Source organism: Lemur catta, chromosome 1 (assembly GCF_020740605.2).
Source record: "Lemur catta isolate mLemCat1 chromosome 1, mLemCat1.pri, whole genome shotgun sequence".
Lineage (NCBI taxonomy): Eukaryota > Metazoa > Chordata > Mammalia > Primates > Lemuridae > Lemur > Lemur catta.
The window spans coordinates 187,267,842-187,281,451 of record NC_059128.1 but is presented as its reverse complement, the minus strand read 5'-3'; the positions used below and the strand labels follow the sequence as shown (position 1 = coordinate 187,281,451).

The 13,610-nt window shown below is 36.8% G+C and overlaps 1 protein-coding gene across 1 annotated transcript in view; it reads right to left on the bottom strand.

The window, feature by feature from the left end:
• RSRC1 (arginine and serine rich coiled-coil 1) overlaps positions 1 to 11,365 on the bottom strand; it is a 399,121-nt gene extending 387,756 nt beyond the window's left edge. The window contains exons 1-3 of the mRNA XM_045562125.1: positions 11,195 to 11,365; positions 3,431 to 3,633; positions 2,823 to 2,948 (exon numbers count right to left, since the gene is read on the bottom strand). Of these exons, the coding sequence (XP_045418081.1) occupies positions 2,823 to 2,948; positions 3,431 to 3,633; positions 11,195 to 11,365 (500 nt within the window). The remainder of the gene's footprint in view (positions 1 to 2,822; positions 2,949 to 3,430; positions 3,634 to 11,194) is intronic.
• Positions 11,366 to 13,610: the final 2,245 nt, after the last annotated feature.

The following is a 13,610-nucleotide window of genomic DNA, read 5'->3' as shown; positions in this document are numbered from 1 at the left end:
AATTAACACCTTGATTAAACTGTTCAAGAAATGAGTCAACTTTCTTATTAAATCAAGAGTAACCTAGAAAGTGTTTTGGTTTAACCACTTTGAAGAATAAATTTCTAAAATATATTTTCCAAAATAATATAATGTATAGCACATGAATAATGTAATTCTTCAAAATTTGAAACTTTTCAGTGTCTCCAGATTATTTAGTTATTAAAGTTAAATGCAGGAGGTTGAGAAGTTGCTGTTTTGAATAAACCTCTAAACTTGTTTCCTCATATACAAAAGGTGTTACCCTACATGATAGCCTGACAGAGTTACAAAGCTCAATTACAAAATGCATGTGTGCTGGATTATCTATTATTGACTAAATATCACTGCCTCTCCTTTTAAGGTCTTCCTTGCATAACAAAGACAAAGAAAGTAACTACATTTCCAGATTCCCCTCTGGAAGAAGTTGTAGGTAGACACTTGGGCAGAGAAGCAGCTTCCAAGTGGGTAGTTTCTTCAGAACCATCCACTTTTGTGCTACCAATTTAGAGAGTTCTTAAGATTTTCACTGACTTCTGAGAAAACAACTTCCACGCTTCAGGCTGAAATAATCAATGACAGCTTCCCTAACCTTCACTCCCTGAGCCTTTCCAAAAGTTAGTATAATCCCTTAATTCCCTGTGTTAAAACCCTCATACTTTGGTTTTCAGAACCAAACCCTCATTGACTGATACATGTGAAAATACTCTATAAACTGAAAAAGAACGTATTTCTTTAGTATTTTATTAAATAGTATTTCTATTCCCACTGATAGGAAATTTTAATTGAAGTTACTTTCTGGTAATCAGCATCTTTTTAGACAAATTAATACATCCAAAATAAAGCCTTCCTTCTACAAATCAATAAAATAAAACTTTTCCTTGTTACAAAAATCAGCTCTCTACCTAACTTCATTTCGACAAGTAATCATTCACAGAATCAACATATGTTTAATGAGCAAGGCATTATGGTAGTTACCAAGAGATTCCCACACAAAAGTTTACAATATATGAGAATAACAAAAATAAAATATTCATAATATAACTGTTACAAATCAGGAACCACATGCAATGCATCAGCAAAAGGATGGATTAAATTTGACTTAGGGAAGAAAAAGTAAAAATCAAAAATGGATTTAAGGAAGAGGAGAATTAAAAGTTAAATAGAACCTGGCCGGGCAAGGTGGCTCACACCTGTAATCCTAGCACTCTGGGAGGCCGAGGCGGGTGGATCATTTGAGCTCAGGAGTTCGAGACCACCCTGAGCAAGAGACCCCGTCTCTACTAAAAATAGAAAGAAATTATCTGGCCAACTAAAATATATATAGAAAAAATTAGCCAGGCATTGTGACTCATGCCTGTCGTCCCAGCTCCTCGGGAGGCTGAGGCAGAAGGATCGCTTAAGCCCAGGAGTTTGAGGTTGCTGTGAGCTAGGCTGACGCCATGGCACTCACTCTAGCCCGGGCAACACAGCGAGACTCTGTCTCAAAAAAAAAAAAAAAAAAGTTAACTAGAACTTGAAAGTAAAGGGTAGGAAGAATTCTCAAAGTAGAGATAATGGCAAGAAACTGAAAGAAAACATGCTCAAAGAAACAAAGCTTGCAACTCTGGAGCTTGTACGGACAACAAAGGTATGTAAGACAGAGTTGTTTACACATGGAATGTGTAAAAAGGAGAGGGGACTGATGCCAAATAATACAAGGCCAGAAAAGCTAAACATTTAGACTTCACTGCTATTATCCAACTTCAGACTCAGAGAGAGAACTATAAAATTTTGTGCCTACATGACAACATCAGGCTGCTAACCTGCCTCCCCAATTAGAGCCTAAGAGTATGCAGAACTAGAGAAAAGAAACTAATCTTCCTAAAATTCTCTTTGTATCCTTTTTTATCCTAACACACTCCTATTCAAAAACTTTCAATAATTTCTGAATGCACTCAAGTCCCTCAATACCGTGGTCCCCATCCTATTAAATTGTATTTTCTACCATTGTCCAAAATGGACAACTTTCTCCAAATAAACTATTCTCTGTATTGACCCCTGAGCAAGGCCGGAAAATGCAAGTGCAGTGACACTGTGAATTAGTCTGCCCAGGCTGCCATAAGAAACACCATACACTGGATAGCTTAAACAACAGAAATTTATTTTTTCATAGTTTGGAGGCTAGAAGTATAAGATCAAAGTGCCAGTCAATTTGGTTCCTGGTGAAGAGTCTCTTCTGGTCTTATAGATGGCCTTTCCTCTTAGCACGCAGAGAGAGGGATCTTTGTCTTCCTCTTCTGATAACGGTACCAACCCTATCGGATTAGGACCCCAACATTATAACTTCATTTAACCTTAATTACCTCCATTTGCCCAATCTCCAAATACAGCCACAATGGGAGTTGGGGTTTCAACATATGAATTTTGAGAGGGACACAAATATTCACTCCATAACATACCATGTTATTTCTGAGGCTAGACCTAAAGAGATTTTTCAGCTTCTGCTCTTACCCTCTTGAAATACTCCCACCATCATATAAAAAAGCTCAGCCTGGCCTACTAGAGAATAAGAAGCCACATACACTTCAGCCAACAGCCTGCATCAAATACCAGATATATAAGTGAGGCCACACTGGACCATCCAGTTCCAATCTAGCTGTCAGACAACTACAGTCGCACCTAACCCCAGGTGAGGCAAGCAGAATTGCCAGTTGAGCTCAGTCTAAATTGTACAATTGTGAGAAAAATAAATGATTGTTGGTTTACATCACTAAATTTGGGAACAGTTTCTTACAAACCAGTAAATACCTGTTAAGACATACCTTCTTGTTCTGCTTTTTGACCTAGACCTTTGAACTCTATAGGATTTCCCTCGACCCCTTGAACGACTTCGACTTCGTTTTCTTCTAGAGCCATAAGAAGAGCTACTGCTTGATCGATGTCTGCGTCTGAAATAAAATACAATCAAAGATAACTACTATAAAAATTTTTTGTTATGGGCTTTAAGGAGAAATCTTCTAGATCCTAAAGAATCATCTCATTTTTACTATGTTCTTGCTCTTTCCCTAAAGCAAATAGAAATAAATTAAAATGTTATTTCTCTTGAAAAGTCAGATGACTGATTCATAATTGAGTGACTGGATCAGCTACTAATTAAGGCACTATGAATCTTACAATCTTTCCAAATATCATCAGATAATATGGTATGAGAACTACAGCGGTTTATATATACTTGCCTACAAAGAAGAGACAAAGGTTAAGAACACTAGACCCATGGACTGGGTAAAAAAAGCCTTGTGTTGGGACTTAACACTCATAAATAACTATTAAAAGAAAAATGTTTTATCCAGCAAAATTAAAAAAACAAAAATATATAAACTGTAAAAAGTATTACCCTCATTATTGAATAAATAAAAATTATAAAAATCACCTTCTGTCATAAGAATGTGAACGAGGCTGAAGATCTCTGGACCAAGATCTTGACTTTGATCTTGACTTCCTTCCACCTTTCTTTCGGCTGTATGTTCTACCATCTGAAGAACTGCTCGATGATGACCGTCTATGGTGTTTCTTTTTTCTCTTGCTTCTGCTTTCTTCTTCAGTATCTGATGACCGGCGTCCCATTTCTTTAAGCTTAAGTTCAAAGAAAATTATTTCTAACATAGCAGCACAATGGGTGAAATTCAATATACTAATTTTTATAAAACTTTATAAAAATTTAAAAAGCCTTATTTAAAGTAAAATTTTTAATCCTACTGGCTTCTTGACATGAGAACAGTTTTATACCAATTTTCTGATATTTTAAGCTGCATTTATTATTAATTATATGATATTATATTTAGTAATTGACCACCTATTCCTTTATTCTCACATTTCCTGAAGACAAAAGATATTTTACTATCTCACAGCTACATTTTCCTAACAGAAAATTCTAAATTTTAAATGGATAAGACCTCATTAGTCATCAACAAAGTACAACTGAAACAATGCACTATAATCATTTCACTTGTGAAATTTAGGGAAGAAATATTAACTAAAGTACTAAAATTGATAAGGTTATTGTGAAGTCAGTCAACCCTTAACACACTACTACTGCCTATATAAAGTGGTAGTATAATCCTTTTAGAAAACAATTAAGCAATTATTTAAAGAAAAAGCCACAAAAATGTTGATGGTTTTTTGACAGAGCAATCTTACTCTAGGAATGTATCTGAAAAAAAATTTTAAAGAGGGACATATTCATGTAGATATTCATTATAGCATTATCACAACTGTACCCACTAAGACTATAATTTAAGAAAATACTTATATGTGAATAAGAATAAAAATAAAATTGATAATTTTAACCAATGAAATATAATTTTTCATAATATAAAACATATTTTTCCTTTTTTTAAACTATTTCTATATAGTTATGGTAGCATTTGAGCATTTAGCATACAAAGGGAATAAAGAGAAATAGAACCAAAGGTTTTTATATTTACAAATTAATTTATATGATGAGGAGCTTAGTGGCCTTAAAGTTAATTTTTGGATTTTCATAGGCAATACTTTTTTAAATTAAAAAAGTTATTAGCTATCTTCCAAAGTCATATAAAAACAGGATCCATTCTATACAAAGATTTAGATGAAATAAATAAAACGCCTTCTTTAATATTTATTCAAAATAAGTTAAATGTCATTAGCATACACAAATTAATATGTTAAATTACTACTTTGCTTTCAGAATCATTAGGTGAGCCAGTCCCTCCTTGATTCCAGTGCTGATACCAGTTGAAAAATTTTTGTTAAGACTCAATTCGAAACTTTAAGCTATCTACCTAGAGCCAGAATTAAAGACTTTTAAATGTAGCTCTGAACCTCCAAGTTATTCAAGTGTAACATTTTACACCTTAACAAAACAATGGGAAGACTTTGTTCTGAAACACTAAGCAAATCACTGACATATCTAAGCCAATTTCCTCATTGAAAAATGAAACTGCAATGAATAAAAAATCACCATAATCCTCTCCGGTTTTAAATTACTATGATTATGAAAGTATATATATACACTATCTCTATATATATGCATACTTACATATTTAAAGTATTTATGTACATACATATATATTAAAACATGTATATATTTTATACCCATTATATATATATACATGTGTATAAATATATCCACATATCCATGTATATGTATGTGTATATTTTATATATGTCCATTAATGAATATGTACACAGGCTGGGTACAGTGTCTCATGCCTAGCACTTTAGAAGGCAGAGTCAGGATAATCGCTTGAGACCAGGAGTTTCAGACCAACCTCAGCAACATTGCAAGACCCCTATCTCCACAAAAAAAAAAAAAAAAAATAGCCAGGCCTGGTACCTATAGTCACTGTAGTCCCAGCTACTCAGGAGGCTAAGGCAGAAGGATCACTTGAGGCCAGGAGTTTTGAGGTTACAGTGAGCTATGATGATGCCACTGCACTCTAGCCCCAGCAACAGAGGCCCTGCCTCAAAGAAATAAAAAGATAAAAAATAAACAACTATGTACACAATTGAGTGATAATGATAATCTAAGTTCTCTTATTTCCTTGCTTTTTCTTCCTTTCTTGTTTTCACCTTTAAGAACTGAAGAATTTTCTTTACCCACAAATGACCATTTAAATTGAGTTTTTATTACCTTGTTATATCTTGTTTAAAAAACACTAAAATAATATTAAAGAAATAAAAAATATAAATTCACAAGGATAAGACTAAAAGAAAAAACAACAGGAACAGTAGACAAGATATGTCAACAAATTTTTAGCAAATGGAAAACACATGGATGATTTAGAGCTAAGAAAAAGTAATACCAAGCAATTGCAGAGAATTCCAACCAAAAAAAAGCCAATTCACATAACAAAAAATTAGAAAGGATCAGGAATTTGAGACACAAGATACCAGAGCAGGTACAAGGAGGCATGAAACTATTAATAACAGGGCAATTGACTGAATTTCTGTAGAAGTGGTTAGTTTCCCTGGTTCCCTCCCCCATTCTATCCAGCCAGGTGATTACTATTCCCCAATCCCAACAACAGAGGAGATTTACTTTGGGAGGGAAAAAAATGAATCAAAGAAGCCACCAAGTCCAAGGACATAGTAAAAAAAGGGCAAAGAGATGCCAAAATAAAAGTTAAAGAGATGAAATAAAAGTCTACAATCCATAGCCCTCTTCACGCTTAGATGCAAGAATTCTGAAGTCAGTGTATGTCGTAGAAAGGAAATTAGTGGAGTCATGAATTTCTGCAAAAAGTGAACAGTACCTAAGAAAAGATACATAAGTAGTTGAGGGGCCTTCCAAGAAACGGCCCGGCTCCCACCTAATCACCTTATAATAAAGCCCACCAGTTGACAAGCTCAAACTTTAAACACAGCAAACTTTTCTCTGTTAACTTTTTTCTGTTATATTTTTGCTGAATAAACAACAAAAGATAACTAAACATGTGATGAAAGCCTTCATCATAAAAGACAGAAGCCAAAACAGAAAGAAAAAAAACCAACTCACAGTAAACCAAGAACGTACGGAAAAAAAACTTCAAGAACAAAAATCACAGTTAATGTCCTCAAACAAGATAATCCAGCAAACAAGAAGAGGAGGAACATTCAGAGAATAGGAGAGAGAGCTTGAAATTTAAACAAATGATAAACAATTTTTGTAAAACACAGTAAAGTTTGGAAAAGAAGGTTAAAGGCTTCACACAGAGTTGAAAGAAAAAGAGACAAAGATTTAAAAAAATAGGTAAAAACGGATCAATCCAGGACGTCCAATATCCAATTGATATGCATTCCATTAAAAAAGAATAGAGGAAAAGAGATGAAGGAAAATTATCCAAAAAAATGAATCAAAAGTATTTCCAGAATTGAAAGAAATGAATTGCCCTAAGTCCCCAGGACAACGAATTTTTTTAAAAGATTTATACCATAAAAAAAAAAATCTCATAAAAAAAAAAAAATCATACACCAGGAACATAGAGAAGATCCTAGAAATTTCTAAAGAGAAAAAAGATAGGGGAAACAATTAAAAGCATAGGGGTTTTCATAACACAGAAAACAATGGAGACTCACCTTCAAAATTCTGAGAGAAAATGGTTTTCATCCTAGAATCTACATCCAGCCACATCATTGCTCTAGTATGAGATTAGAAAAAAAGACACTGGCCAGAAGTGGTGGCTCATGCCTATGATCCTAGCACTCCGGGAGGCCGAGGCAGGTGGATCATTTGAGCTCAGGAGTTTGAGAGCAGCCTGAGCAAGAGCGAGACCCCGCTTCTACTCAAAATAGAAAGAAATTAGCTGGACAACTAAAAATATATAGAAAAAATTAGCTGGGCATGGTGTCCCAGCTATTCAGGAGGCTGAGGCAGAAGGATCACTTGAGCCCAGGAGTGTGAGGTTGCTGTAAGCTAAGCTGATGCCCAGGCAAGAGTGAGACTCGATCTCAAAAAAAAAAAAGAAAAAAGACATTTTCAGACATGCAAGGTCTCAAAATTATACCTCACATTCCCCCTTTTACAGGAAGTGTGCCCCACCAAAAGAAGAGAATAAGCCAACAAAGACCCAGATTCAAAATGTAAGTGATCTAACCCTGAAGATAGGGTTAGATCCAGCCTGATAGCAGAACTAGGTATAAGGGATACATCAGTAAAAGAAACAAAAATCCTTGCCCTCCTGGAGCTTACATTCTAGTGTACCAGCAATTCTCAAAATGAGTCCTGTAGACCCTTGGGGGTCTATGACCCTTTCTGGAGATCTAAGAGGTCAAAAACTATTTTCATTAAAATACTAAAACATTATTTACCTTTTTCACTATGTTGACTTTTGCATTGATGGTGTAAAAGTAATGATGGACAAAACTGCTGGCCCTTTAGCACTAATCAAGGCAGAGGCATCAAAATTTACTGGAAGACACTGCATTCTTCACTGCCACATAGTCAGAGTTTTGTTTTTTTTAAAGGCAATTTCAATTAAGAATGTCCTTGGCCAGGCGTGGTGGCTCACGCCTGTAATCCTAGCACTCTGGGAGGCCGAGGTGGGAGGATCGTTTGAGCTCAGGAGTTTGAGACCAGCCCAAGCAAGAGTGAGACCCCGTCTCTAATAAAAATAGAAAGAAATTATCTGGCCAACTAAAAATATATATAGAAAAAATTAGCTCGGCATGGTGGAGCATGCCTGTGGTCCTAGCTACTTGGGAGGCTGAGGCAGGACGATTGCTTAAACCCAGGAGTTTGAGGTTGTTGTGAGTTAGGCTGATGCCACGGCACTCTAGCCCTGGCAGAGCGAGACTCTGTCTCAAAAAAAAAAAAAAAAAAGAATGTCTTTGATAAAGTTGTAAAAATCAGTAATTTCCGGCCAGGTGCAGTAGCTCATGCCTGTAATCCTAGCACTCTGGGAAGCCGAGGCAGGAGGATTACTTGAGGCCAGGAGTTCAAGACTAGCCTGAACAAGAGCAAGACCGCGTTTCTACAAAAAATAGAAAAATGAACCAGGCATGGTGGGGTACACCTGTAGTCCCAGCTACTCAGGAGGCTCAGGCAGGAGGGTCTCTTGAGCCCAGGAGTTTGTGGCTGCAGTGAGCTATGACGATGCCACTGTACTCTAGCCCAAGTGACAGAGCAAGATCCTGTCTCAAAAAAAAAAAAAAAACACATTAATTTTATTACATTTCAACACTTCTTTGTAGTATGCTATATTATGAAAGGGGAAATATACATAATTCCCGCCATATATCAAAGAATAACAGTTATCTCAAGAAAAAGCATTTGTGCAACTGAATTGCAAGTTAAAATAGCAGCTTTTATTATAAAACACTATTTTTACTTTAAAGAACTGACAAAATATGATTATGCAGGCTTAAGTATTTGGCAGATCTTTCCTCAAAATTCAATAAAGGGAGCTTTTCACTTCAAGGAAAAACTGACAGTATTTGTTGCCAATGATAAAATTCAAGCTCAAACTCCTGGGTATGATTCTCTTGCTTCAGCCTCCTGAGTAGCTGGCACTACAGGTGCACCCCACCATGCCCCACTAATTATTCTTTTAGAGATAGGCTATTGCTATGTTGCTAAGGATGGTCTTGAACTCCTAGCCTCAAGCAATCATCCCACCTCAACCTCCCAAAATGCTGGGATCACAGGCACGAGCCACTGTGCCCAGCCTGAGCACAGACTTTTAGGAGTCCCACAAGCTAACAATTTTCAATCTACCTGTAAGCGGAAGAGACAACACAGGGAAAGAACTCCTACACCACTTGGTTTTCAGTTCTCCCTCTAGTTATTCCTGGTTGTAGCCAAATGGTTGCAAATCTTACCCAACTGCTCCCACTACAGAATTGATGCCATGGTAGGTAATTAATTTACAAAAAACATCTTATTGTAAAGCTCAGGTAGGTGATTGATGATGTGAAGCCAAGATATGGTCATTCAAGAAAGGAGAACTCATAAGCATACACAAGTATTTCCTTTGTCCAGTCATTAATAAGGTACAAGAAGCAGATAGTATCATTTTCAGAAAATAAGCAATCAGTTTGAGAGAACAAAGGTTCCTAGAGGATGTAACAGTTTATAATTATTTGCCCACTAATCATTCATTGGTATATCAAACTATAATCTTTTTGATGCTGGATACAAGGCCCAAAAAAAAGTAAAAAGAACAGTCATTTCAATGGGAAATCCAACTCAAAGAGATGAAGTAAAAACGGGGTGAACACTATCATATAAAGAAATCCACAAACAAGTACAGAACTATGCAAAAACAGTAAAAGAACAAAAGTAAAATTTGAGCATAACAAGCACAACTCAAAAGAGATGAAGAATTCTGTCAAAACACTCCTCCCATCACAACAAAAAATTTGCAGGCTAGTATGTCTTTCTTAAAAAAACATTGTCAATCAGGAATTTCTCCCCAATAGTTTGAAAATGAAAGCAGAAAATACACCTATGTAACAACTCTATTACAGAAGTTTTCCAATTCATAGCAAACACAACTCTGTATGCTGAGATTGGCTGAGTTTGTAGGGCCTATTAATAGAAAGGTGTCAGCTGCCTTTGTCTTTTTCAGTTTCAGACATTTTTAGCCCTCTTATTGAACAACATACAGAAATAAAGTGCTATCACTTAGCAAGAAATCTTTACCTGCAAAGCAAGTGAATCCGTATAGACTCTTAAGACTAGAGAAGCCCTCAAAGAATATCTGGTTTCCCCACAAGGTTGCACCTGTCACATCTGCTCCAATCCTTAAACCTGAGAACTCTGCATATTCTCCTTTACTTAGAGTTTTTACATTTAGGTTCAAAGATGACAATTCGAATACTTTTTTGTGACAAAACATTTGAATTTATTTAACTACCTACTACCTAGTTAGCTGAAACACAATTGGGTTACTGCTAATTCTGAAAATCCAAAAAAACAAAGAATGGGGGGGTGGTTTCCACTGTGCATTTAGAAACAAACTCTAAGAGAGATTTAATAAGATTATCATAAAGTCAAGCAATACGCGTTATGGTTCCTTATAGCCTCTCACAAAAGTAAACAGTCATATGTTTTTGGTCACATGGCCACGAGTCCAGAATTCAAGGGAATATATAGACTATTTAAGGCGAATATAATTATATTTCAAGACGGGAATGTCTGTTTCACCACGCACTGTCTCTCCTCTCAGCAAGCCAGTGTGAGCCGGGAAAAGAAGGGTCGGGCGGAGCCAGAAGGCGCGGTGGGTCTTAAGATAGAAAAAGCAGAGCGAGCAGGACAGAGCGCACCGGGATGCAGCCTCCCTCTTGCTCCACCCTATCTAAAGCCAGTGGGGAAGCGCCTGGCTTACATTGTCAGATGAGCCAAGAAACCCAAAAGCTGTGATGGATTACAAGGGACTGGGGGCGGGGTGAGGAATCGCCTAACTCTCCCATACCACCTCAAGGCAGAGGGCCAAGCGTGAGGCATGCGGCCGCCCACCATCCTACAACCCTCGGCCTTGACCCAGAAGGTCCAGACCCGCCAGATGCGGGGCGCATGCGCAAAGGGCCGCTCCGCACGCAGCAGGGCCACCGCCCACCCGTCCGCCGACTCCCTGCCACAGACTGTGCCAGGCCCTGCGCAGCCTCACGCCCGAGCAGGGCCTCGGAGCCCCGCAGTCACGCGTGCCGCCCCCCAGGCCCTGGACGCGGGAATCACCTGGGTCCGGACCTTCGGGCTTACACCTCCAGATGACGTGCTAGCGCCGAAAATCTCAAAATGCTTCTTCAGATCAGCGCGCCGCCAGTGTCCACCGAACTTGCTACAGTTTAAGCTCAGCGCCTTCCTGGTTCCAGTGCCAGGCAGCGGCAGCCGAGCTATCGAGTGCATCGATGGAGGCTGCCAGGCGATTGGAATGCCGAAGGAGTGGATTGTCACGCTGCCAATTTTTTGTTTGGCGTTTGTTTTGCGTGCTTGTTTAATTTGATTTTCTTGTTCCCGAAAAGCAATAAAGGTGGGACTGGAGGATGTTATTCCCTTAGTAATCTTCGTTATCGTCACATATAATCAGCAAACAAATCTGCCTTGTAGGAAGTTATGTTTAAGACACCCACACATAGCAAAATTGGTTAGCTCATGCTGGAGGAGGGGGAAACTCGCCCAACAATAATAAATCATGGGATTGCGTCTGTATAGAGTCGTGTGTGATTAAATTGTAATGATTTATTTGCAAAAATGCATTAAAATTCGGTGTTTCTTCTGCCCTGAAGGTGAAAGGCACTAAGGTTGGGTACAAATTAGTTTCTCAGATTAAAGTAACTGGTTGAGAGAGGAATAGGAGAAAGCTGCCAAGATGGGGATAGGTTTCTTCTGAAAGAAAAATCAAACTTATAGAGTTTTTTATTTCAATTAATAGAAATTAAAGAGATTCCACGTTTTCTGTAACTCGTAGTGCATTACTTATTTTTTCTTGCATGAAAATTAATTTTTCCTTATTTACTATAAGTAAGCAAAGCTAAGGAGGTAAATAAAACGTTGGGATTGGTATGGGTGACTGAGAACCAACTCATTCACAACTGCTAGATAACCAAACTACAGTTTTCTGCAGACATTTTACATGGTGAAAATCACCTCCACAATATATTTTTTCCTAAATAATTGTACCTTAATTAGACAGTTTTGAGAAACCTTTTTAAAACTTAACTACAACACTACATGTTTATTTTAAACAAATCAATTTTAAACAATTCAAGAGCTGGGGGAACCCTTGGGGTATAGAATTTTATTGGACTCTGTCCTCAGGCTGTCAGCTGAGCTTTACCCTTAATGCTTTTTACCAAAACTGTATTTTCAAATGTCCTGTCTCTGGAAAATATTTGCTGTTTAATGAAACAACATTGTTAGAACTTTGTGAGCATTTATTAGTACATGTTTTTAAAACCTTAGATTTTTAAAATTAAACTTAGGCAAGTGGGAGTCCGTGGTCAGACACTAAGGATTTCTCATAGTTCCATCTGATAGCAACACTTCTATACCTAAATATACAGTGAGCTAATAAGCTGAGATCATGAGAAAACTTACTGGTTTGAGTTACACAACAATTGTGTCCGAGACTTCCCTTATTATCTTTAAAGGGGTTATTTTTCCCTCAAGCTCATCAGGTTAAATATGAGTTCAGACCTAAAAGTCATGTACTTGAAAGAGCAAAGAAATAGCTGATGGGATTCCTGATCCTTTATCAGACTTCTAATACTGGTTATTTGGGGGCTGATTGTGAATATGTATTTAACACCTCAGTTGGAGAGCTCTTTGAGCACCATATCCATTCATTCTGCTAAATAATCTCGAAAACGGATTTTCGTAAAGGACTAAAGTTTTATGATTATTCCCCTCTGATAACATCAGAATTACAGTGGTTACATATAGTGAAATCATGGTTGTTTCTAAGTTCCTATAACTTCGGAAAGTTTGAGTATTTGAGTCTCTTTTGTGGTGTAATAAAACCAAAGCAAGTACTCATATAATTCATTAATACCTATAATCTACTGCTATTGAAAACTTAAAGATCTTAGCTCTCCTAAATGTAGCAAAAAATGAAATGTTTTATGAAGATAACTTTAAGAAGATAACTTCAGAGTACAAGAGAACAAAAGGCAAAGCAACATTTCTAAAAAGCATAATTTCCATCCTTAAATTCACCAAATGTGAACATTTCAATCTGAGGTGTACTGTAGTATAACAGAAAGTTATATATAGCCTCTATTTACATATATTTGAGAAACCACTAATATATCAAGTTACTATTGTGTTCTCTTATTACAAGTGTTTCAGGTTATTTTGATGGAACTTCTTAAATTATCTAACTTTGTTTTGATGCCTTAACCAATGAGTGGAAGATTCTACATATTAATGTTCTGTAATTGCTTTTATTTTTACTAAGAGTGTTAGATCCAGGATAATGAACAAGTTACCTTTAACATTCGGAAAGCCTTCGTTAATATTCAGAGTGCTCAAAAATGTTCCCAAATCCACACTTAAAGAGGTATATTTCTTTATACACTCAAGTAAATATAACTTCCCGTATTTAAGTATTCTTTTATGAGTATATATTTGCATAGCCACACTTCTCACAGCA